Source organism: Felis catus, chromosome B1, assembly GCF_018350175.1.
Source record: "Felis catus isolate Fca126 chromosome B1, F.catus_Fca126_mat1.0, whole genome shotgun sequence".
Lineage (NCBI taxonomy): Eukaryota > Metazoa > Chordata > Mammalia > Carnivora > Felidae > Felis > Felis catus.
In genome coordinates, this window is record NC_058371.1 from 703,495 (window position 1) to 728,607 (window position 25,113).

The window sequence follows — 25,113 nt, forward strand, 5'->3', positions numbered from 1 at the left end:
GTCCTGGGTGAGGAACCGGAGGCACAACACCCCAGCAGCCCCGCTGGCACACCGGCCACTTGCTGCTGGTCTCGGGGGGTGTCTGTTCCCCAGCTGACCACGTGGGGGTGGGGATTGCCCTAGCTCTTCTGGGTCACACATGTTCCAGCTAAGAAGGGCCTTGATGATGCCGCCACACCCACCCGGACAGCCCCTAGCAGACGCACAGGCCACTGGATGGGCGGCCACCGCCTGAGGGCTGAGCTCCACAGTCGCAGGGAAGCCCAGTCCCGTGGGCGCCCAGGGCTCTGGCTCACGTGCCCTGACCTTGAGCCCATGCCAGGTTTGGACACGGAGCACCTGCAGGAGGACCGGGGAAACCGTTCAGGCTGATCCGGCAGAAGACCAAGCGGAACAACGCGCGTCTCACCGAGGACCCTCGTGGACATAAACGAGTGGCCGTTACGTCACGACCTCACATCTCGCAACCGGCAGAAAGCACGCCTGTGCCGTTAGCCGACACTCGTCTCCCCGAAACCACTGGCCCACTGTTGAGAAAGCCTTCGACCCGCCTCCTGAAAAAAGAGCATAAACAGGATTTGTTCCGGCATTTTCAGTGCGAAAAATGCCATCATCATTTATCGAACCCTGAGAACTTTAACACTTCCCTGGAACATTAAATACCTTAACAATTGGCTGAAAGAGGCGTTTTCCTTGCTGTGCGTCCCTAACCGCAGCCCGGGTGTCTCCACACATCGGTCACCACAGGACACTCGGGAGGGGTCACACGGGTCACACGTATTCCCTCGTCAGTTTCCAGTGTTTTACGAGGATTTTAAAAAGCTCCGATGGGCTCTGTTATAAACGCTTTTCGGGTTGTCAACAATAATTTACGTTGCCAGTCACATGACACCGTGGTCTCTGCAACGTCTCCTGACAGAGGGCGGTGTTCCTCCTCTGTTCCTTTCGGGGGTGAATGTGTCATCTTTGCTGCGGCCTCAGGGACGCAGCGGGCCACCGCCCGTGAAAACACAGGGTGAGCTCCCGTGGCGCAGCCTGGATAGATGCGGACACACAGCCCTGGGGAGCTGCTTCGTGATGAGGTCGAAGAGGCGGACGGAGATAAGAAAGAACGTGGCTCAGCCAGCTGGGACGTGGCCAGGGCAGCGGCCCCTGTGTCTGCCCAACCAGTTTGGGGGAGACTGAGCACTGAGCACTGCCCACCCGCCGGCCCGGGAGAGACTGAGCACTGAGCACTGCCCACCCGCCGGCCCGGGAGAGACTGAGCACTGAGCACTGCCCACCCGCCGGCCCGGGAGAGACTGAGCACTGAGCACTGCCCACCCGCCGGCCCGGGAGAGACTGAGCACTGAGCACTGCCCAGCCGCCAGCACTTTGGGCGTGTCTGGGCCGTGCCAACCCACAAAGCAAACCTCAGGAATTAGCACCGCCAGTAAGGTTTTCAGTTTAGGGTGGAAATCAGGGCCCCAAAAGGCCAGCTGGGTTTTCCTCTGTGTCAGGCTCATCACGGACAGCGTGACGTTGGGCCCGATTCCAGCTTGAACTCAGGTAAGTGCTGTGCAGCTAAACCACGGGAGCCCCTAAAAGCTGACTTCCATTTGTCAGTAGTTATGCAGGCATGGGTTGTCCACACTGGGTCTCACTGGGTACACGAATGACATTGACCCCCAACAGCCACACGACCATTTCAACCTCCCCTCAAGGGGAGAGGCTGGCATTGCCGAGGCGAACAACCAACAATGAACAAAACTGACCTGTCAGGGTGGCACCGATGGCCGGGAGTCATGCACCCCAGGGTCCCGTGTCCTCACCTCGGAGAACGTCTGCCTCCTCCCCACCCTCCCCACCCTCCCATCTCCATCTCTGAACTGACAACACCTAAAACACAGTTTTGTGTGCTGTTTGCCACTGTCCTTATCGCATGGAAACGGAATCCTCTCTGATTCCTTGGAAATGCAGTGCGTTGGCTAGTTTTATGTGTGCATGTGACCAGACCACAGTGCTTAGATATTTAATCAGACGTTATTCTGGCAGTTTCTGTGAGGTGGTTTTTGGATGACATTAACATTGAAATCAGTGGACTTCCAGAAAGCAGAGTGCCCCCCCTACTGTGGTGGGCCTCATCCAATCAGTTGAAGGCTTGGCTAGAACAAAAAGGCCATCCTCTGCCTGAGCAAAAGACAATGCTCCAGGGTGTGGCATTCAGACTTGGAATGGAACACGGGCTGTCCTGGGTCTCTAATCTGCCCACCTACCCTCAGACTTTGGACTTGCTGGGCCAACCACGTGAGCCACTTCCTTATGCTAAATATTTTTTAATATATCTCTTAACGTTCTGTTTCTCTGGGGAACCATAATGCAGGCAGTCAGGTTGAATATACCGCAGTTTTATCAAGTAAAAACCCAACTTAAGTTACTCTGATTACATGAATCCTCAACTTAGATTTTCTTTGGGTGAGTGGTACAAAGAAAATTCCAGCCCCTCACAGTGTTCCCTGTCAGTGCACTAGACTAGCAGGACTCATGAAGGTCACCAGACATTACCTGCAGATCTGTTTATACTTCTGTGTGGATGTTCGCTGGGCCACCCTGCGAGTGTCCTCCACTCCACTGTCACATGGGGTCCCGGTGCGTCTGCATAGGTCCTCAGAAAGTGGACGCCAGGAAGGGACCAGAGGCGTGTGTGACGCATGGAGAGTGTGTTAGTTTGCTCAGGCCGCTGTGACGAAATGCCATGAACCGGAGGCCCACACAATAGAAAGCATGATCTGTCTCAGAGTTCTGGAGGCTGGGAGTCCAGGATCAAGGTGCCAGGGGGCGTGGCTCCTTTGGGAGCTGTGAGGAAGAATGTTCGACTTCTCTTCCAGTGCCTGGGAATCTTTGCGTGGCTTTGTAGATGCATCACCCCATCGTCTGCCTCTGTCTCACGTGGTTTTCTCCCCATGTGCATGTCGGCGTCCATATTTTCCCTTCTTATAAGGGCACAGTCACACTGGGCTGGGGACCCACCTTCCTCTAGTACAGCCTCACCGCAGCTTAACAGATCACATATGCAATGACCCTATTTCCAAATGTCACCTTCTGAGGCCTGGACATCAGGACTTCAGCACAACTCAACCCTAACACGGGGCGAAAGAACAGGGGGTGAGCAGAGGGAGCTTCAGATCACGTAGGTCTAACAGCCATGACCGGAGACTGAGGAGGAGGAAGGGCAGGAAGAACAGGAGACAGCACCGCAGGGTGGGGAGAGGTCTCCTGTCACGCTAGGCTGTCAGGGGAGCAGCCCAGGTGGGGTGGCCACGGTGTGAAGACAGCAAGGGAAGTATGGTCCACCTCGCTTGTGAATGTGAAGATATGACTAACCGAATCCGTGACCACAAGGAGACTGGGCACCGTGAACAAGTGAGGGTCAGTGCAAGGGTTCACGAACAAGGAAAATCTATCCATAAATCAGCCACATGTTCCAGTAACTGCTGGCGAACAACAAACGAAGACCATGGCACCACTCAGGATTTTTTATGGGTCGGAAATTGGGGGAGACTGGGCAGTTCAGTAAGGATGCACCGAGCACAGCTAACGGACATCTGAGATGCCGGAGGGGTCTTACGATGTCCTCACAGAGGAGGGATATGCATCCAGAGCGTTCCGCGAATTCCCACCAGGCTTCGAGGACAACGGAATCCCTACAGAACCCTAGGAAACGGAGGGACGGGCTGATCCCGAATGGGCGGTCCCCGAGGAAGCGTGTGAGGATACTTACTCGAGTCACAGAGGGGACGAGACACCCATCCGAAGCGGGAGCCGGCAAAGAGCATGTGCGCCAGGTGGGGGCGCCCATGGGGTGGGCGTCCTGGAGCCAGTGAGGCAGGGGGTGGCGGGGATGGGATGGCCCTGCTCTGTACAGACCCAGATGCACCTGCACGTGGCCTCAGGCACCTTGGGTGTGCTGTGCTGTGTCGGGCGAGCCCACGTGGGGAGTGGGCTGGTGAGGATGGGCATGGCCGCCTGCTTCCTCAGGCCCACCTTCCAGGGAGACGTGGCCAGGCCCCAGGGTTGGTGAGACCTCCTCCTTCTTTCCGTTCCGGCCATCCTGCCACCACCTGACCCAGCCTCTGCAGGTTGAGGCTGGTGTGTGTGGCCACGTCAGGTTGCTCCAGGGAGGCACGGAATGTGGCGACCGTGGTCTTTTCGTGAGGCCCGGGAGTGAAGCCCCTCGCTGCCCCCAGGAGCCTCGCCGTCAGAACACAGCTACGCGGCCGGCCCAGCGGGTCAGAGCAAACCCGTTACTGACCGGGGAAGGGAGATGGGGGCGTGGGGCCCACGGAATGGGCCGTCAGCTCAGACTGTGGAATACCGGACGGCGGCTGCAATCCACGGTTAGATGCACAAAGAGCGAGACGTCTCATTCTTAGAAACAGGGCGTGAACAGAAACGAGCACGCCACCACGGTCTCCCCATGTGACAGCGTCCCTCGGCCGAGGACCAGCCCCCTGTATGCATACACCACCGCACATTTACCGAGTGTGCACGCTCAGGTACGCGCAGCGGGGCCCTGCCCGGGGCAGAGCGGGACACGTCCTCCCCGCAGCTGAGGGCGCAGAGGGGTGACTGCTGCCCGCTGGGTCCCCCTGTCCCCCCTGGGCTGACCCGGCGCCGGGTGGCCGTGGCCCTTGGTCTGGGTTCACGTGGAACGGAGCAGAGCGAGCAGAAACAGCCTGGCCCCCCGTGCCCGATGCCTGCGAGGTCTGCCGCGTCCCAGTGGACCTGCTCCGGGGAGTCTGTTCTGGAAATCTGCACACGGCTGCACGTGATGTAAAGCTCAGCAGAAAGATTCAGGGACCCCTGCATTTCCGCGCTAAGCGCATCACTTGGAAAGCGCTGGCCCGAGTCTCCGCACACGTGCACAAGCACTGGCCGCATGTGACTGACCCCATGAGTGAGGACAAAGGGGGTTTGAACTCTCCAGAGCGCTTTGCTGCTGTCTCCCAAGGTTTGGGGAGATCGGAAGACGGAGCTTCCTTCGGGCACCGAGGTGTTTTGCTACCACAACGTGCACAGTGAGCGGAGCTCACAGAGAAAATAGCACAACTCAAAGTGGCTTTCGTGTTCGGTGAGGAAGCCGCCTTCTTGGCTGGGAACGAGCTCCTCCCGTCTGTGCTCTGCCCCCTCGAGGCCGAGCACAGAGAGCGCCCACAGGGGCACCCTGCCTGTCTGTGGAACATTCTCAGTCCCCCGGGCGAGAGCTGAGCCCCGTGGCAGCCATGCACCCGAGAAGCTCAGGTCAGCCCATTTGTGGCACCGGGAGCCAGCTCCGGATCGCCAGACAGTCCTTCCACAGGAAGGCGGACTCAGACCCGCCAGCTCCCGGCCTGGGAGACAGGCCTGGGGCATCACCCACCTGGAGCGTGTGGACTGGCCAACCCTGGGCTGCAAGGGGCCCTTCTGGGGGTGCAGGGTGTGTAGAAGGCCCAGCTAACAGCAGACACACGGGGATTGAGAGCTGACGCGACACGCTAGGGTCTCTCCAGGTGCCCCAGGGGTCAGGGCGAGGTCCAAAGAGGAGGTGAGACTTGGCCACACGCTCACGGGAGCGTGTGGCACGGGGACTTCGCGGGGATTCCGGCGGTGGTGCCAGTGGCCTCCACCACGTCTCCCCGACGGGATGGTGACAAGCAGTGCCGTGCACTGAGTGTCCCCCAGATTCACAGGGCAGGGCCCCAGCCTCCGTGGGACTGTGTGGACACAGGGCCTGGAGGAGGAGACGGAGGCTGAGTGCGGTCCCGGGCAGGCGCGCTCACAGGAAGATCGGTGATCTCCGGAAAACACACGACTTGGGAGCCACTTACCACGTTTTCTTTTCAATGGCTAGATTCGATACGAAACCGATGTACTTTTTAAAATTTTATGAGAGAGGGGAGCCTGGGTGGCTCAGTCGGTTGAGCGTCCGACCAGCTCAGGTCATGATCTCATGGTTCGTGGGTTTCAAACCCGCGTCGGGCTCTGTGCTGACAGCTCAGAGCCTGGAGCCTGCTTCAGAGTCTGTGTCTCCCTCTCTCTCTGCCCCTCCCCTGTTCACGCTCTGTCTCTGTCCCAAGAATACATAAACATTAAAAATAAAATAAAAGTTTATGAGAGAGAGATATTGTGTGTGGGGGAGAGGCGGAGAGAGAGGGAGAGAGAGAACCCCAAGCAGGCCCCACACTGCCAGCACAGAGCCCCATGATGGGCTCAGACTCACAAACCATGAGATCAGGACCTGAGCCGAAACCATGAGATCAGGACCTGAGCCGAAACCAAGAGTCGGACGCTGAACCAACTGAGCCACCAGGCGCCCCTGAGACTGACAATTACGTTGAGCGAGACACCGCAAGTCAATGTGGGTTATTTTGGGCTTAAATTCATGCTCTGGTTCAGTGCAGGTTGTCAGTCTAGGGGCAGGAAGAAAACTGACATTCTATTTTTTTTTTTATTCAGCACCTTCTATGTACCAGGAACTGTGCCAGGTTTTATAGGGGTGAAGGTACCCCAAAACTACCTGATGTCATGAACCACACGGGCGGTGGCGGCAGGGGGAGTCTGTGAGGAAGAAGGATTCTGAAAAATACTGATTCTGATTCTGAACCCATCCCTGGAGAAACGGCTGATCCCAGCTCTGGGCACAGGAAGTGTGAGGCTCTCCCCCCCCCCCCCCCCATCTGCTGCTTTCAGACAGCAATGGTAACTCGAAAACACAGCACAGTGGGAGGACACAGGGGCAGCTTCGGGGGGCTCCCGCTGGCCCCAGGAAAATCTGCGAGTCCCTAACTGGCTAGAGAGACGGACACACACACACACCTAGCTGTCCCCGTGGAGTCTCCACCCGGAAGCTGGCTCCTACCGGGTAGGGGATAAATGGAACTCTCCCCTGCCTTCGTAGGGGAGCCACGGTCATCTGAGGGTGACGGGAAAGGCCTTTTTGCAGCTGGTTCAGGAAAGCGTCACAGACAATGTGAGCAATTCGGGGAGGCTTAGGGAACAGAATGACCGCAGGTGAGCAGTGTCACCCAGTTTACCTGCTGACCGCAGAGACAGAAGCCCCAGGGAGTACAGGGTCAGAAGGGAGCAGACAGCGGCCTGGCGGAGGACGCAGGCCACCCTGGGAAGAACTGACCCGTCTCTCCAGAGCAGATGCCGAGGGAAGGTCCTGGGGCACGGCGTCTCTGGGAGGCCAAGGCGCGCGTTGTGGACGGAGCAGGGGTGGGGGTGACCGCGGTGGCCTGCTGCCTGCCTGCTGTCCCACAGGGCCAGAGCGTGGCAGGCGGTTTATGCAGTCATTCGGAGATCAGGGGATTACCGTTAATTCTCTTAGGGATAAATGAGGGTGTGGTGTTTATTCCCCGAGGACGCCTGGGTCCGGGGAATTCGAGCGGCCTCGCCCGACCAGGGCCGCGAGGCTCGGATGAAACAGAACTGATTCATAAGAACGTGTGGTCAACAAACAAGTGCGGGAAGGACTTGAATGGCTACTTCTCGCGGGGGAGGCAACGCAGATGTGGGCTTTGCTCCAGAAAGGGACTTGACCCTGCGGCCGCACCTTCTGCCCGTGCTTCCAGGGCAAGGAACGCGGTCGATGCTTCTGGTTGTTAACCAGCTAAGATGAGGAAACGACACTGACACCGTGGCGAACGAGGACGCCTCTCCTCCAGGAGGCTGCCCTCGGCTGTGATCTTCCCAGGAGACAGAATGTTTCTGTCTTTTGCCCACAGTCCTCCGAGGGTCTCCACTCACCACCTGCTCCGCCGTGTTTCCTCCCTCAGGCCCTGGCCCGCTCTTCCCGAGTGTCCTGCCAGGCCACTGGCACCCTGAACCACAGCTGGACGGCCCTGGAAGGAGCCGGAAGCCACAACACCCACCCCAGCACAGGCCACTTGGCTGAGAAGACACACGAGACACAGCTGCTCCCTGCTCCACCCGTGGGCCTAGAACAAGGACAGAAATGCCGTGGGCAAAGGCTCCCCTCTCCCGGGCCAGGAAGAGGAGGGGTCGTGCTAGACCCTTGCCCGCCCTTGTGGGCACCGTGACCTCCTTGGTTCCCCAACCTCTACCCTCCAGGTTTGCTGCCCTAAAAGCCCAAGTCCCTCCCTCTGGGTCACCACCCCGCTGCCAATGTTCTGTTCTTCGAGGTGCTGGTGAGGCCGGTCCCAATGCCAAGAGCCTCTCCTGCGATGGGGGGCCCTCCACCTGCTAGCAGACGCCGGGGTTTCCACGTGCCTCGGTGTGGGCGCATGTGCACCTGCAGGGCCCCGCCTGGAACCCCGGGGGGAGGTGGGGAGAGAACCCGGAGGGGAGGGAAGAGAACCCGGTGGTGGGGGGAGACGCACGTGCCGCGTTGTGGCCGCAGGTGAACTTCAGGGCCCCCCCTGGAACCCGGGGTGGGGGAGAAGCTTTTTCCCCTTGCTCCACCCTCCACACGGGCATCCTAAGGGTGTTCCTGTGGGGTGTTGGGAAGTGTGAGCAGGTGATACCGAGTCTGTCCCACAGGAGCCTCAGCCCGGTCCAGGCTCCAACTGTGCTCACGGCACCGGTGCGGCCGCTCAGCCCGCAGACGGCCCGCCCTGCGCAGCCTGGCTCACAAGCCACGTCCCCCCGCGGCTGAGCCGTGGTCTCTCCGTGACGCCCCCCGTGAGGCCCTTCCTGGGCACCTGCTATCAGGAGACTGACAGAGTAAGGCGTGGGGGAGCTTGAGACACACAGGCCAACGTCAGCGAGCTTGGGGTGGGGGGAAGTAATCCCGCCCGCCCCGCCCCGCGGCTCGGCTGCAGAGGGTCCGCCTAGTGGGGGATCCTCGGGAACGTCCCCTGTCTCCCGTCTCCTTCTGTTCCTGACATGTGCCTCCCTGAACCCCTTTCTCAATGTCGGTTAATAATTTTATGCATAAATGTTGCATTTTTCCTAATGGAAAATGGCACGTGCGTAGATAAATGCATCTTACTATCGGGAAGAGAGAGGATACAATGGTAAAATCATGAGTGTCTGAAGGAGTTTTTTAGTACAAAAGTAAACGATTTTCCAGCTCCACCAACTGGGGCACCTTCTCTTCAGTTAGAAACGCCTATTGGCCACGGGCGGAAACCAGGAGCCACGCTCTCGCCGTGTCCTCGGAAGTGTCTCCGCAGAGCCTGGGTCCGCAGCGGGGCTCAGCGGCCGCCCCAGTCCAGGGCACAGGTGTGGGCGTCTTGGGAAGAGCGGTGGTGCTGGGCTCCGCCCCTCGTCTAGGTCTGGGACCTGCTGTCGTCCGCAGACGGCGTGCCTTCCCGAGGTCTCCTCTACCCCGTGTGCAGACAGCGAGAGCAACAGGCTGTCGGTGAAGCAGACACAGCAAATAGTCACTAGGCCTGTGCAGAGCTTTGTGTGTGTGTATTAGCACGTCCAGGGTTCTCTCGGAGTTGCTGACATTTAAGAAATCTGATACGCATTTCATTAGTTTTCTTTTGCCTTCTCTCAGAGACTTCCAAGTCTCAGGAAAGCAGATTTCGCGTCTCAAACTGTGAGTGCGCTTGTAAATCACACGCCCACCACGGCGGGTAGCTTGCTCTTTTGTGCTTCGGTTGGTCGTGTGCTTGTTCGGTTGGTTGGTTCGTGTGTGGTTGGCTGCACGGTTGGTTGCTGGTCTTTTGTTTCCTGGACTCCAGTTGCTGAATTAATCATGCTGCTCACTTTCTCCCATGTGACCACACTCAGTCTGTACACGGCCTTTTCTCTTGCTCATTGTCTTTCGTACCAATAGACTAGGATTTGATTTTCCAGATCTGCCCAAGGGCTTTGCTTCCTCTCCCTTCTCCTCATCATCGTGAGTTGTGAGTTTATGCCTCTAAAGAAGCCCCCTTACGGGGCAGTCACTGAGCCCAAGGGCCTTGGTGGCGATTCCCGAGCAGGAGGGTCAGGGAGAGACGCGAAGGTGGAGGCTGGTCTCCTGTGTGTAGAGCACTGCTAGGGCTGCTGACCCGGAATGCCAGGTGAGAGGAACCTCTTGAGGCTCGAGGTAGGCCGCGGTGCACCCCCCACCCTGGGGCTCCTCCCCTCCCCGGGGCCGCCCCCACCCTGGGGTCGGAGTGCCAGGGAGCGTCTCCCCCACCAGAACCTAGAGGGCCACCACCCACTGCCCTTAAGGAAGGCAGGAGCGCCCCAGGACTGGTGGGAAGGCAGCTGACGCGGGAGGTTCCGACTGAGGGGAGGGGCCTGGGGAGCCCCTCTCACCGCGCGGGGGCGGGGGCGGGGGCGGGGGGGTGGGGGGGCTCTGAACCTGCCCTTCCCAGCAGGGCAACCAGCCGGTGAGGCCCAGCTTGTTTCAGACGACAAGCTGTGTGGCGAGCGGTTTCCATGTGGCCTTCGGTAAGTGAACCCCTTTCCCTCCCAGCTTCTGGTCTGAACACGCTCCCCCTCCCGCGGATCCGAACACGCTCCCTCCCCCAGAGAAGCTGCAAGAACAGACCCCGAGCCTCTCACCTAGACTCCCCGAGGGCACATGCCTTCCCTCTTCCCGAGCCATATGGAAAACTAGACACTGCCCGAGAGCGAGGACACCCCCGCGGTCCCTGGGGAAGGTTTCGTGGACTCGCTGGGACCTCGCGTGGGGCCCACTCCTTCCCCCCAACCACGCCCCCTCGTGGGAGCCCCCAGCGACTGGCTGCAGTCCATCTGGGGAAGGGTCAGCTCTGCCCAGCAGGGGGCCGGCCTCCCGCCTCCCCACTGGCAGTTACTGTGGGACTCGGGGTGGCCTGCCAGGGGCCACGTGACCCCCCTCTTCCCCAGACTCCGACTGTTTGATCCACTAAGGTCATTGCTGTCTTGGGTGCTTACCTGATTCCCAGTTTGGCTTCTGTGTCACTCTGATGAGTCCTTTGCAATGTCTGAGCCCTTACGTGCTTCCTGGAACAAGAAACTCCGACCCCCGGGCACCTCTGCTCGGGGCCTGGAATCAGCCCTTCTCCAAGGAGTCTGGGGGAGTTGATGCAGATGTGTAGACAGCAGTGGCTCCTGAACGTAGGCCTGAGAGTTCGTGAGGAACACGGTGGGCTGTGCTGTGTGCATGTGTGGATGCCGTCAGTACTCACCAGGCTAGAAATTGCAACGGAGATACAAAATATGTTAGTTAACTTAAAAGAATAACAAACCCGTCATATGTTAACACAAATAACACATTTTAATGACAAGTAACTTTCATTTTCAAAAGCAAGCTCTTTGGCAAATTTACAATAGAGCGGGAAAAGTGAGGAGTATGTTAGTAGTCTTTCTGAATAATTATGGATAATTTTAGGCAACAGCAAAACCCGGTAAGTTGCAGATTCTTACAAGTCAGTTGCAAAGCGGAATAGGAAACCATGTCAATAACAATGATGGATACAGGTTTTCCAAAATTCAAGCTTCCAGGTGAAAATGTGAAGTTTATCACTAGCAACAGACGCTGTCCGTCCATGTGCATTGCATATTACACATTATCACACGTAATTATGTATCACAGTCCATAACATGTATGTGTGTGTGGAGATGTAGCTAAAACGATTGTTGGAGGTGTAAATTCAGGATGAACTCCTGGAAGAGTAGAGGCCAGACCAGATAGTAAACGCGGGGCTGTTTGCTGGGTATTTCTGGATTATCTTGGGGGCCGTGCTGTGTGATTCCAAAGGTTTGTCATCAAAGCTTTGTTTTTGTGAAGCTCTTTGATTTCTTTCCAGTCTGGTCTGTGAAGTTGCAATCAGGTTCGAGCAAACTGCTCCTTCTGTGTATTTTTCCCTCCCGGACAACCAACAGAAAAACTGGTACAATTATATTTTTCGTAGTTTCCTTTCCACCTGCACTGAAGACATTCAGGTGACCTTCTGTGGAAGGACTCCCAGTGAGGACAAAAATAGGAAACAGAGGCCAGCCCGTTGCCAGGCCGCATGCACCGCCTGCCCCCAGCGCACGAATGTTTGCACAAAGTCCTGCTCTCAGGGGCACATTTGCGTGGACAGTCAAGCATCCCCTGTGTCCATTTTAGACCTCCCATGGGTCTCTGAGCCTCTCGCTACATTTTATTTTCTCCATTGAAGAAAACAAGACATGAAATTGTAAAGGTTTAAAGTCCGACCCAAAGCGTTTCTGCGCTTGGGTTAATTTGTCCCACCTGACAATCCTCAGTGGAAGGAAGATGGAAAACCAAAGTCCACGGTCACTCATGGCCACAGGCATCCTGCCTCCAACCCTCAGGGTCTCAGCACCTCCAACGGGCAAGCACACAGTAGGAGCTTACTCAGTGCAGCCTGCCCTGTACAGGTGACAGCACGTGAGTGGGCGGGGCGCTGGGGTCCTGCGGGGGTCAGGAGACCCCCCCCCCCCGGTGCCTGCAGGTACCCAGCACACTGCATGCAGTGGGAAGAGCCAGATGGTCCCCCGCACCTGGGATGGCACCCAGGCCCCGCCCAGCTGGGCCACTGCTCCACCCATCTCGCGGGCACGAGGTCGCCCTGCTCTTGACGGAAGGATCGGTGTCCCCGGCAGGGTCTGAACACCGCAGGCACCTCCTCACTGCGACAGCTCCACGACGTGGCCCCTGGGAGGCGAGCCTTGCCAGCTCCACGTGCCACCCTCAGCCACGCACCAAGGGCGGGGGCTCCATACTTCACAGGCCAGAGATGTGGCGGCTGCCCCTCGTCCCCTCTGCTGGGAGGCGCCTGCGGCCCCTGCGGAGCTTTCTCCTGGGTCTCTGGCCATTCGGCACCTCGGACCAGCCCTCTTTCTTCTCCAATTGTTCTCCGCCCACTACGGGCTGCCCCTGCCCCCCAAAGCCCACGCTGAAGGCCCGTCCCAAGTGTGGCTGTATTTGCAGGTGGGGTCTCTGAGGAGCCAGAGAGTGAGGTCACAGGGTGGGGCCGGGGCCCCTGGGCTGGTGCCCTTGTGCGCAGAGGAGGGACGACAGAGCCCCTGTGCCTGAACTCAGGCCTGGACGAGGGCTCACCGCACACCAGCCGCACCTCGGCTGCCAGGGCTGTGAGGAACAGACACTTGTTCCGGCCTCCCTGCCATGGTGTCTTGGCCGGGACAGCAAGAGGCTGAGAGCCCTTCCCCGTGGGGCCCTCTTCCTTCGCCTCTTCCTTAGCTGCTGGCCTCCTCCACAGGCCCCTCCGCTCTGCTCCTGCACCCCACGGGCCTCCTCACTCCAGCCTGGGCGTCCTCTCCCTCGCCACGCGCCCGTGCCCGCGCACCCACACTGAGTCAAGTTCAGTGGAATCGTGAGACACAAGCCACATTTTATTAATGGATAGAACATGCCGGAAAGTCCCATTTGTCTTTTGTCAGTTTGCCAAGCGTACGGCAGCCAAATAACAAGACCATTAAAAGCAGCTCTTATGTCACAAGAACTGATGTGGGCTATTTATTCTGTAAAGCCGACCGTCGCAACGGCTGACAGATGACCGTCCTTTCCAGGCATCTTATGGGGACTGCTTACAGCATTTCCTCAGCGGCCTCGGCCTGCTGGCCACCCGGGTGAGGCCTGGCGACCCCTCCTCAGACCTCGTCCCCGCTGTTTCACCCTCTGTGTGGCACCCACTGTCCCGTATGGCTGATGCCACTCACAGTTTGCCTAAAATGGACTTTCTGTTACCCAGCAGCACAGACATCATCCTCCTGGTCCAGAAGGTGCTAGAACACTGAGAGCGGCCCCGATGAACGTGTGTTGCACGACCCTTCACGTTCCTCGTGGCTGCTCTGACCTCCTGCGGCCTCCGTCTCTGCTCTGGCTGGCTGTGGACGGTCACACTGCCCAGGACTTAGGCTGACGCACCTGTTAGTATTTATTTGTACGCATGCGTGGAGTCTACAGCGGGAAAATGAAGACGGGGGGAGGGGGGCGGGGGGGGCGGTGAGCAGGCAGCAGAGACGGGGAGACACGGGGGACGACCGGGCTGCTGGGGGTCTGTCCACATGCACTTGGGTGTCAGCCGGTCTCTGGTGACAGGAAGTCTCCGCTCTCCCTGGTGCAGGGAGGGTGGCCTCCTTCGGGAAATGTCACGGCCTGCCTCGGGGGGGTGGGGGGGAAGGCGGAGGTAGGGAGCGCGTCCGTCCGTCTGCTGCCTCTCTAGCGCCTTCGGCCCCCGGCGGCTGACCTGCCAGAGCCGTGTTTGGGGCGGCGTGTTCTGCATCGGACCCCTTCCGTGCCAAGTATGAACAGTCACTGTGAACCCACGGCTGTCCCCAGTGCTGAAGGGCAAAGGTCGAGGCCCGGGGGCTGGAGGGAAGGAAACCCAGCGAGCCAGCCGCGCAGGAAGGCGGTAACGGTGACAGGGACCCTTCCCGGAGGGTGGCATCGCCATGGTGGGGCCAAGGGGCTTTTGCACAGGGTGTTTGTCCTCTAGGAATGTATTCCCTGAAAAACCCACTAAGGGGAAGAAGAGGGTTTAATATTTGGAGTCCGTGTTGATGATAACATTATTTTCTGGAAATTTGTATTTACACAGCCAAAAGGAAGATAAAATCAGGAGTGTAAGAAAGACATTCATTTGTGGAGGGTTTTAAAAATCTGGGCTGAGGGAACTGGAGTGCTGTTGTGTTTTCCCCAAATAAGAGACACCACCTGCCCAGGCCGACACACTGATCTCAACTTCCCGGGACTAGGTCAGTAAACACTCTTTTCCACCTCGGCTCTGCAGCAGGTTCCGTGACAGGAGCCTCCCTTGGGTTAATCACACAATTTTTACAACAGTCCTTGACACCTGCATGTGCCAACTCATGCGTGTACCCACCAGACACCCGTGTGTGCTGACTCATGTGTGTGTATACACAGGACACCCATGTCTTCTCTGACTTATGTGTGCACGACCCAGGCATCTTGTGTGGCGGTCACTGAGAAGCGGCAGGGTGCCCCATGGGCAGTCGTCAGTACGATAAAGCCTTGCCCGCATTTATTGCAGTGTCCTGAAGGTCCCCAATCATCAGTTTTAAATTGGTCAAAAGAGAGAGCATCCTGGGGCCGGTGGGGGTGGGCTACATCCGTCAGGGGAAGCCCTTTGGAGAAAGCTCAGCTCTTCCTAGATTCTTCTGCCAGGGTTGAAGGGGACACTGCTAGGTTGGGAGGGACTCAGAGGGGTCTGTGGCTGGGACCTGGGGGTCCCCAAGGAGCTGAGAGATGTCCTGGCCAACAGCCAGCAAGGAAACCAGGACCTTGGTCCTAAACCACAGGAACAGAGCTCTGCCAACAGTCCGGGTCCAGTGAGACCTGGAGCACATGACCCAGGCAGCCCGGGCCCCTGACCCGCAGACACTGGGAGGGAATAAATGGATGCTGTCTTAAGCCACTGGTTTGTGGTAGTTTGTTGTGCAGAAGTAGAACATTAACACACCGGAGAATATGCCTCTTTAAAGTTGCACACGATATTTGTGTGTGGGGGTGGGTAGGGTGGAAATGCGTATACTCCTTATTTTGGAGATGGTCTGATGCTTTCATCAGACTCTCTGAAGAGTGCGTGGCCCACATGAGGAGACCCGTTCCCTGGAGTAAGTGCTGGACACAGAAGAAAAATCCAGGATCAGCTAGGTGGGTGCAGGTGAACTCAGGACAGCTTTTCTCTGAAAACACTGCAGCACCGGGGTCGTGGGGGGCAAGAAGTGCTCACACGCACACGTCGTGGCCTCCAGGCTCTCGGGCTTCAGGACTGCAGGAAAGCATGGGTGGGCTTTTCTCCCAGGCACCACTGTCTCAATATTAACGAGCTAATAACTATTCCTCCCATTTCCCGGGAGCTTCCTTCTCTTTGCCATGATGGGTACGGTTCACAGAAAACAAATTACATGGACTCCACGAATACTGTGCACTATCATAAAAGACAAATGGATCTAATTACTAACCAACTTCAGCCCCATGGGGATAAACAGATTATCATATTGATGCTGACACATTAGAGACAGGATTTATTCGCTGCTGTTTTCTGGAAGAGGCATTCTTCCGTTTGGAATTAGAATGAGACGGAGCCGGCTGACCCTGGCCATCCCACCTGTCAGATTCTGTCCCTGCTTCTCTGCATTTCCGAGTGTGGTCAGGAGCACACAGAACGTGAGACCCAGCGAGGTGCGGCAAGAGGTGGGGGACAGTTCACAGGGATTGTGTGTGGAGAAGGAAACCAAGTAAAGGGCCCTGTCTGCCAGTTGGAGGGTTTTCCTCTCCGTCAGTAGTATGTTAAATGTAAACTGTTCATTATTAAAGGACACAAATTGGATGTTGAGAATTAATAGGAAAATTATGAATTTGTCCATATTTTCATATTGGCAGACACAGTTACTAACTTGCAGGCCTGTGGAGAGGGTTACAACATGGCACACCAGAAAGTCAGGCTTCCTGAGGCTGGCCACAAGGTCCTTGAAGGTGAGCAGCCGACACCCACCTGCTGAGAGGTCCCTTGTCCCTGCAGGAAGGGGCCTGGCTCCTGGGTGTCAGGGGGAGAGGATGCAGTGGGTGGGCGGGACACCCATGCTGGTGACAGAGGGTGGGAGGGGAGGGGAGGGATGCCTACACAGGTGACACTCCTATCCTAGGGTGTGGGGGGTCCACACCAGTGACCCTGGTGGGGTGGGGGCCACCCAAGCAGGTGACACTCCTGTCCCAGGGTGTGGGGGGCTGGGGGGGACGCCCACACAGGTGACACTCCTGACCGAGGGTGTGGGGGCCCATGCGGGTGTCCCGGCCTGGTCGGTGGCTCCGCTCGCTGACGTTTGTTAAGCTCGGGGGCTTAACGGCAGCTACCTGCAAGCCGATGGATCTCCAGAACTGGCAGCAAATCCCGGCTGTCCCAGTCTGCCTCCAGAAGGTTCTACTTAGTGGAACAGGTGTCTCTGAAGGACATGAGGGATGTGAGGGGAGGGGACCTCTGGAGAATGGGGGCATCCAAACTGGAAGGGAAGAAACAGAAAGGATGATCTCCTTCACAGATGAGATGATCCCATGCGCAGAAAACTTTGAAGAATGTGTGCACACACCGTGATTAGAGCTAATGTATGGATTCTGCAGGATATAAAACCAATATACAAAAACCAGCTGCAAGTCTGTACTAGTGACGAACAATCTGAAAGGGAAATTAAGACAGTTGCATTTACAATCGCATCAGAAAGAAAACAACTTAGCAAAAAGCTTAATGGAGAGAAAGACTAGTCCACCGAATACTACAAAACATCAGTAAAGGGAATTTCGGTAGAGAAATAAATGGAAAGATGTCCCATGTTCACGGAATAGAAGACTTAAATAACGGTGTTCAGATGATCATACCACCCCAAGTGATCTCCAGATCCCATGAAATCCCTATAAAAATACCAAAGGTGTTTTTCCTAGAGATAGAAAACCCAGACAAAAATTCACATGGAATCTCAAGGGGCCCCAAATACCCCAAACAATCTCGAAAAAGAAGAACAAAGTTGGAGGATTTACACGTCTTAATCTCATACCTTCTACGAAGCTACAGTAATGAAAACAGTGTGGTCCTGGCATAAGGACACACACAGACCAATGGAGTCGAACAGAGAGCCCAGAATAAACTCTCACATACACAGTCAAATGATTTTCAACACGGGTGCAAGACCATTTGATGGGGAAAGGACAATCCCTTCAACATATGATCCTGGGAAAACTGAACATCCACACACAAAAGAATGAAATTAGACTCTTACCTCACACCATGTATAGAAACTAACTCAAAACGGATCAAAGACTTAAATGTAAGAGTTATAAAGAACTACAAAACTGTTGGGAGAAAACATGAGGGAAAAATGATACTCGTCTGGCAGTTATTTCCTGGATACAACACCAGGCGCACCAGCAACAAAAGAAAACATAATTAAGTTAGACTCCATCAAAATGTAAACAATTTGTGCATCAAAGAACAGTAGTAAGAGAGAGAAAAGAAGTCACAGAATGGGAAAGAAACACTACAAGATCATTTCTCTGATAAGGGATTAATATCCAGAATACGAAAGGACTCTTATAATCCAATGACAAAGAGACAAATAATCCCATTCACTAACGGACAATGATACCAACTGTATTTCTCCAAAAAAGAGAATGGCCAAAAAGGGCATGAGAAGCATTCAACATTAGGGAAATGTGAACCCAAACCACCATGAGACACTTTGCAGCTGTCCAGATGGCCACTATCAAGGAAACAGGAAGTAACGGTGTCGGTGAGGATGTGGAGACCATGGTGCCTCGGTGAGGGGCTAGTGGATGTGGCACGGTGCAGCCTTGTGGGCGGCAGACTGGTAGTTCCTTGAAAAGTCATGCACGGAGTGACCGTCAGACCAGGCACTTCTACCCCCGGGAGGCGGGAAGACAAGTGTCCGCACGGTTGTGTGTGTGATGTTCAGGGCGGCATCATTCACAACAGGAACAGGGGAAACATCCCAAATGTCCATCAACAGATGATGGACCAGCAGAATGCGGTGTATCCATGCAGTGGAGCGTTAACCAGCCTTAAAATAGTGGCTGAGTATCCTACCCTTAAAAATGGCTAGTATGGTGACTTTGTGTCTATTTTACCACAATAGTTTTTCATAGACAGCCAATGATTTCCTAGTATGTGTGTCAGTTGATGGGGCGCCTGGGTGGCTCAGTCGGTTGAGCATCCGACTTCGGCCCAGGTCACGATCTCGCAGTTTGTGGGTTCGAGCCGCGCGTCGGGCTCTGTGCTGATGGCTCAGAGCCTGGATCCTGTTTCAGATTCTGGGTCTCCCTCTCCCTCTGCCCCTTCCCCTCTCACACTTTGTCTCTCAAAAAATAAATAAACATTAAAAAAATAAAAAAAAAAAAGTGTGTCAGTTGACAGATGTTTAAAAAACCCAGTAATCCTAAACATAGGTGACTGTCACCAGAACAATAGGAAAGATCAAACAGCAGGATGATGTTGGGGATTTTCTCAAAGTAGAGAAGAGGAAACAAGGAAGAAAATAACAAATTCAACTAGAGCCAAGCTACTGAAACCAGAGCATTTAATGTCTACAAGGTGTTCTTAGAACACAGACTTGCAAATACAAAGCAATTTAAGCTTTATAAAAATAAATAACAACTTCAAACTGCAGTTTATTTAACAGAAAACCCGTTTTCAATTTTTAGCAGAATCAGAAAACAGGATCACTGTGTAGTAATCTGAGACAAGCAATTTCAGATAAGTGAAAAATTTCCATTTTATCCCAATTTCTCACTTAAAGTCTCAGATCGCATCTTGCCCGCTGTGCACAACACATGAATAAATAACATGGCGGTGAGGTCTTCAACGTTCCCATTGGGCTACGTTCCATTTGGGCTGTGAAGAAAACTTAGGGGATTCCGTCTTTTTGTACGCAGGAATCATGTCTCTGTCGATTTCGTGTTTGCCTTTTACATTTTCTGGCCAAATGTTAGCTCTTCTCAAATAGATGTACCGATTTTATTCACTGTTTCTCAGGAAGGACGTGTGTGATCCAGTAATTAAAGAAGGCCACGAGCACTCTGGCATGGTCTGCAAAGCAAACACAAAACAAAACCAAAAGTAAAACCAAACAAGAAAGCCCCCGAACAAAAACGGTGACTTATCGTTTTGCAGGCATAAAACCTGCGATGGGCCTAAAACAGCACAACTCTGGCACGAAAACAGTGCTGGCAGGAACATGCCGCACGTGAGTCCTACAGGACACAGCACATCTGGACGTCTGAACTTCATGTGGGTCAGAGCCCTGCTGGTCTACAAGCTGTCGCACCTTCAGAACATCCGGGTACGATATCATGTTGACCACCCGGGCTCCAGGAAGACCACAAGGCAGACTGGAACCCAGTGTAGACAGCCGTGTGTCACAGGTGAGGGGCTGCTGGCAGGTCGGAAGCAGGATCCTAAGTGAGGACGCGGGGACACAGGTGCTGAGACGCGGGAGCCGGCCCATACACCTTGGCGCCCAGCCTGCCTCTGGCTCCACGGGCCCGTCTCCCGCCTCACGGCTGGTCCGTCTTCCAGTGCAGGTTCTTCACAAGTGCCAGGCCTCCTAGCTGCTCTGACACGTCGCAGGCCGCCACGCACAGCGGCCCGCTGACCCTCTCCAAGCAGGCGCTGTCCTAGGGAGCATCCCCCCCCACCCCCCCCAGGCCAAGTCGGACGCAGCCAGGGCTGCCGGGAGGTGCTGCTTCGAGCAAAGAGAGGCACACGGCCAAGGCCATTCTGAAGGCGCCCTCCTGCCTGGGACAGCGGCCTGACCCCTGCAGCCTCGTCTCCTCGGTCACAATGCTGGCCCCTCAGTCCCTTGCGAGGCGTAAAGCAGGGTGCGTGACAGACACACAGTAGTGGCAGCTGATATTGGTGGTAAAATGTGTGCACGCGTATATGGTGAGATGTGCTTTGTCCGCACACTAAACACACGCACCGAGCTTGCGAGGAGCCTGTCCAGGGCCCAGCCACATGAGACATCCCAGAGTCAGGAGCAGTAATGACTGAGCTGGCGGGGGAGGACCCTGTGCCGGCTTCCAGGACACCGCTACACGCGCCCAGCCCACAAACCACGCACCCGCTCCCCATGCTTCCCACGCTACTTCCAGGGAAAAGTCGGGGACAGACATGCCGTGTTTGAAAACAAAGCTTCAGGGGCGCCTGGGTGGCGCAGTCGGTTAAGCATCCGACTTCAGCCAGGTCATGATCTCGCGGTCCGTGAGTTCGAGCCCCGCGTCAGGCTCTGGGCTGATGGCTCAGAGCCTGGAGCCTGTTTCCGATTCTGTGTCTCCCTCTCTCTCTGCCCCTCCCCCGTTCATGCTCTGTCTCTCTCTGTCCCAAAAATAAATAAACGTTGAAAAAAAAAATTAAAAAAAAAATAGAAAACAAAGCTTCACCATTTACAACTTCTCTTTTTTTTAATTTTTCTTTTTACGTTTTTATTTATTTTTGAGACAGAGAGAGACAGAGCACGAGCAGGGGAGGGCCAGAGAGAGAGGGAGACACAGAATCAGAAGCAGGCTCCCGGCTCTGAGCCATTAGCACAGAGCCCGATGCGGGGCTCGAACTCACGGACCGTGAGATCATGACCTGAGCCAAAGTCGGACGCTCTACTGACTGAGCCACCCAGGCACCCCACTTCTTTTTTTTCTTAATTTTAATAAAATAGCTTGAAATAGAAACATTTTAAATGCAGGGGTGCCTGGGGGCTCAGTTAGTTAAGCGTCCGACTTTGGCTCAGGTCAAGATCTCACGGTTTGTGAGTTCCAGCCCTGCGTCAGGCTCTGTGCTGACAGTGTGGAGCCTGCTTGGGACTCTCTCTCCCCCTCTGTCTACCCCTCCCCTGCTCACACTCTCTCTTTCTCAAAAAGAATTAATAATAAATTAAAAACTTAAAAAAAAGAAAAAATTTAAATATATATCCTACATACACAAAAGGGAATCCATTTTTAAGAAAAGTGCTTCATATGTAAGTTTTAGTTCTGCCAATCACTTAAAGTAAGTGCACTTGTAGACAAAACACGTCTGATGGTTTCAGTATAAGAAACCTAGAGAGGGGCGCCTGGGTGGCGCAGTCGGTTAAGCGTCTGACTTCAGCCAGGTCACGACTCGCGGTCCGTGAGTTCGAGCCCCGCGTCAGGCTCTGGGCTGATGGCTCAGAGCCTGGAGCCTGTTTCCGATTCTGTGTCTCCCTCTCTCTCTGCCCCTCCCCCGTTCATGCTCTGTCTCTCTCTGTCCCAAAAATAAATAAACGTTGAAAAAAAAAAAAAAAAAGAAACCTAGAGAAACATTTCTGCTAAATCCCCAATTACTGCCGAAAACTCTTTTGACACGTTTCAGAGCAATGCATAAGAAAGGCCTCTGTGAGAGGAACACACAAAAAAGTAACAAAAACATTTTAAATGTAGTTTATCTTCTTATTTTTTATTTTGGAGAAAGAAAGAGTATAAATGGGAGTGGGGGAAGGGCAGGGGGAGGGGGAAGGGGAGAGGGGAGAGAGAGAGAGAGAGAGAGAGAGAGAGAAGAGAGAATCCCAAGCAGGCTCCACGTTCAGCATGGAACCTGACTTGGGGCTCGATCCCACGACCCTGGGATCATGACCTGAGCCGAAATCAAGAGTCAGATACTCAACCCACTGAGCCACCCAGGTGCCCCCCAAATTAAAAAAGTTTTAAGTGACTTATGTTTGTCTCACAAAAACTTCATATTTAATTTAATAAAACTGGCTTTTCACAATTTGAGAAACAACTTCTGGAAATTGAAATTAGTTAAATGCTCAGTATAGGACAACCAACAATGTATGCGGACCCTGGATTGACCTCTCCGAGCAAGCTATGGCCGCCCCGCGCCCCGCGAGCCTGGCTCCTCAGCAGAAGGGCCCTGGGGTCTGTCAGCCTCTCCTCCGCTGCGATGCTGCCAGCTTGAAACCCCTCCCTTCAGGCTCCCCCTGGCCTCCCCCTGCAGTGGCCCTGGGCGGGGTCTCCAGCCTCCACCCTCTCTGTTCCGTGAAGGGCCTCATCCTAAGTCCCCCAGCTGGGTGTCCAGCCAGCATGTGACCCTGGCTCCCAAGGGTCCCTGTCTCACCCCGAGTGTCACAGCTCATGACTGGCCACCAGGCTCTTCCGGGGGTGCAGGCCCCACGCCTGGTCGGCCAGCGATGCTGTGGGTTCCACCTGCGCAGCCGACCTGAACCTACCACACCTCCGGATGGCCTCTTTCAGCCAGAGCACAATCAAAGCCCCTGGCCTCCCACTCCGGACACTTCACTCTGGTCTCAACCCGACAGCTGGGGTCTTTGCTCGTGCCTTGGCTTGACTTTGCACCGGGGCCGACACCACGGCCAGGCAGGCCTCTCTCCTGCCTGTCCACAGCCACCACCTGCTCCCACCACATGGTGCCCGACACGCTCCATCCCTGCGCATTTGTCCTCGGCTGCAAGAATGTCCCCTCCTGCGGATTTCTTTCTCTGCCGGCTGCGGCCCCAGTGCGTACATGACGTGTTTCACGTCCTCATCCCATCTTCGTCTCCGTGCCGGGACACCGTGCCCAAGGGCGGGCTTTCGCCTGCCCAGGTCTCTGAGGCTACGGCAGCTGAGAGCAGAGAGGAGCAGAGAGGGGCAGGGAGGGGCTCCAGCAGCCAGCTCCGCCAGGACCGGGGCTCGGTGACCGAGCCCCTCAACGTGAGAACGAAGGCTCGCGGTCCCATCACTCACCTGACCTCGGAAGCGCCTCCCTGCACTCGCCTGTCCTTTCTCCTGATGGGATGTCTGGGCTCCGGGGTGCAGCCCGAGCTTTCGAGCTTTCTGGTGGGACCGCCATCACGGCTACTTTGGCATTCCCGCAAAGAAATCGGCAGGCCCCTTTTCGTTCATGCGTCTGAACACGTGTCCAGTGCCTGTTTGGGGTGTGCACGGGAGGGGCGCTCGAGAGACCCCGATTTTCTGGGGTTTGCTATCTGCACGTTCATGTGGCCTAGCGTCCCCACCTCAGCCCATTTCAAGCTACTAACGAGAAGTCACGACCATGGTGTCGGGAACACTTGAGCACACGTGGCTCCTGCACCCAACAGCTGGTGTGGAATCAGCAATCGAGGCTGAGCGAGTAACCAGGGAAAACCCTACAATTCACCCTTCTTCAAGGTGTTCAGAGGATAGAAAAAATTTACCTTCTAGCAATGCAGTGGTGGAGAAGGAAGAGAGAGAGGAGAAATTTTCTCTGACAATATTTGGCCCCAATAAACTATTAGTTCATAGCTCACAAGTCTGGAAAATCAGGTTGCACAGGCATTTCTGCATCTATCATGCGAATTATTTTATTATTAAGCTTATTTATTTATTTTTGAGAGACACAGCATGAGCGAGGGAAGGGCAGAGACAGAGAATCCCAAGCAGGCTCTGCACCGTCAGCACAGAGCCCTATGCGGAGCTCGAACTCAGGAACGGTGAGATCACGACGCTTAGCCGACTGAGCCCCCCAGGCGCCCCTGACTTGTGAATTGCTTTTACAGCAAGCAGGGACACGAGGACCACACTCCTCCATTCTCCCAAGCCGTACGTGCGTCCTCACGTTTTCTGATTCCTGACCGCCCTGGTGGAGCGTAAGTTTTCGGGACCAACACGGACACAAGCATCTGCAGCAGCATAAGGACTAAGCGGTCAATACATACCTGGCGGCAGTGTGCAGCGTTCCGGGAACATTTCGAGGGCTCGTTTCAGCCCTTGGGTATCTTGCAGAAGTAACAGGCTTTTCATGTGATCCAGCAGGAGCACATCTGAGGGGGACAGGCCGTGACCGTCAAGATGCTTAAATAGCTCCTGAGTGGTTTCCAGGAGGACGGCCGAGCCTGGATCCTGGCAGATACCTAAACGAAGCCAGGAGGAGCACTTAGAAACACATTTTTACGTTTATGCTTTAAACCGAAGGTAAGCTTTCGTCTCCTAAGGAAAGCTTCAAGTGTAACCCACTTCTACTTGGAACGAGCCGTCTGGGATGTAGGAGCCATCATCAGAGCAGAGCACTGACCCGCACACAACACGCTACTTGCTGAAGGACGGTGGGGGCCGGCGTCCGTGTGCATGGGTCTCACGCAACACCTTCCAGACACGCAGCTGGGCCGCAGGGACGCGGCCGAGCTCTGAAGGTGGCCGAGGTGCCCGGGAGCAAAGGCCCCCCGTTTGTGCTGAGCGGCAAACAGTCAGACCCCACTGCCCCCTGCCCCGTTTCTGCCTCAATCCTGCTTGGAGTTCACACAGCTGTTTGAGTCTATGACTTGATGGCCTTTACCCACTTTGAAGAGCTCCCGACTGTCGTGTGGACACGGCCCCTGCACCCCGGCCTGGACGCCAACCACAAGTGTCACCCCTTCTCCTGGGTCCCGGCACCCAGTGCGCTCCTGTCTGCTGTTCCCACCCTCCCTTACGGACACCGCTCCGGTCTGCTTCCAGCTGCTACTTCTCTCTTGTGCTGAATCCAAGGGCTGTTTACCCCCGGCATGGAGTTCGTCATTTCAGCGATTCTGTTTCTCAGAATTTCCGTGTGATTATCCTAGCAGACCAAAATTATCTGGTGAAATTCTCTAATTCTTCACTGTTTTTCTCCATTTCCCCCTATTTTTGTGAGCTCCTTAATCAAGCCCTCTGCATTCCTTGTCTGGTCACATCCG

The 25,113-nt window shown here is 55.4% G+C and overlaps 1 protein-coding gene and 1 long non-coding RNA gene across 4 annotated transcripts in view; one reads left to right on the forward strand and one right to left on the reverse strand.

The window, feature by feature from the left end:
* The first annotated feature begins 9,684 nt into the window (after nt 1–9,684).
* Nucleotides 9,685–13,376, forward strand: LOC109498672. The gene is made up of 2 exons (XR_006596184.1): nt 9,685–9,995; nt 10,299–13,376. It is a non-coding gene; the product is annotated as an uncharacterized LOC109498672 (long non-coding RNA).
* Nucleotides 13,377–18,970: 5,594 nt separating this feature from the next.
* The window catches only part of ERICH1 (glutamate rich 1), a 52,141-nt gene continuing 45,998 nt past the window's right edge, over nt 18,971–25,113 (reverse strand). The window contains exons 5-6 of one of the 3 annotated variants that reach the window (XM_045055164.1): nt 24,118–24,312; nt 18,971–19,496 (exon numbers count right to left, since the gene is read on the reverse strand). In XM_045055164.1, the coding sequence (XP_044911099.1) occupies nt 19,429–19,496; nt 24,118–24,312 (263 nt within the window). In that variant the 3' untranslated portion in view covers nt 18,971–19,428. Of the gene's footprint in view, nt 19,497–22,054; nt 23,347–24,117; nt 24,313–25,113 lie in introns of those variants that run through there. The other 2 variants (XM_045055163.1, XM_045055165.1) reach the window with 2 other exon arrangements.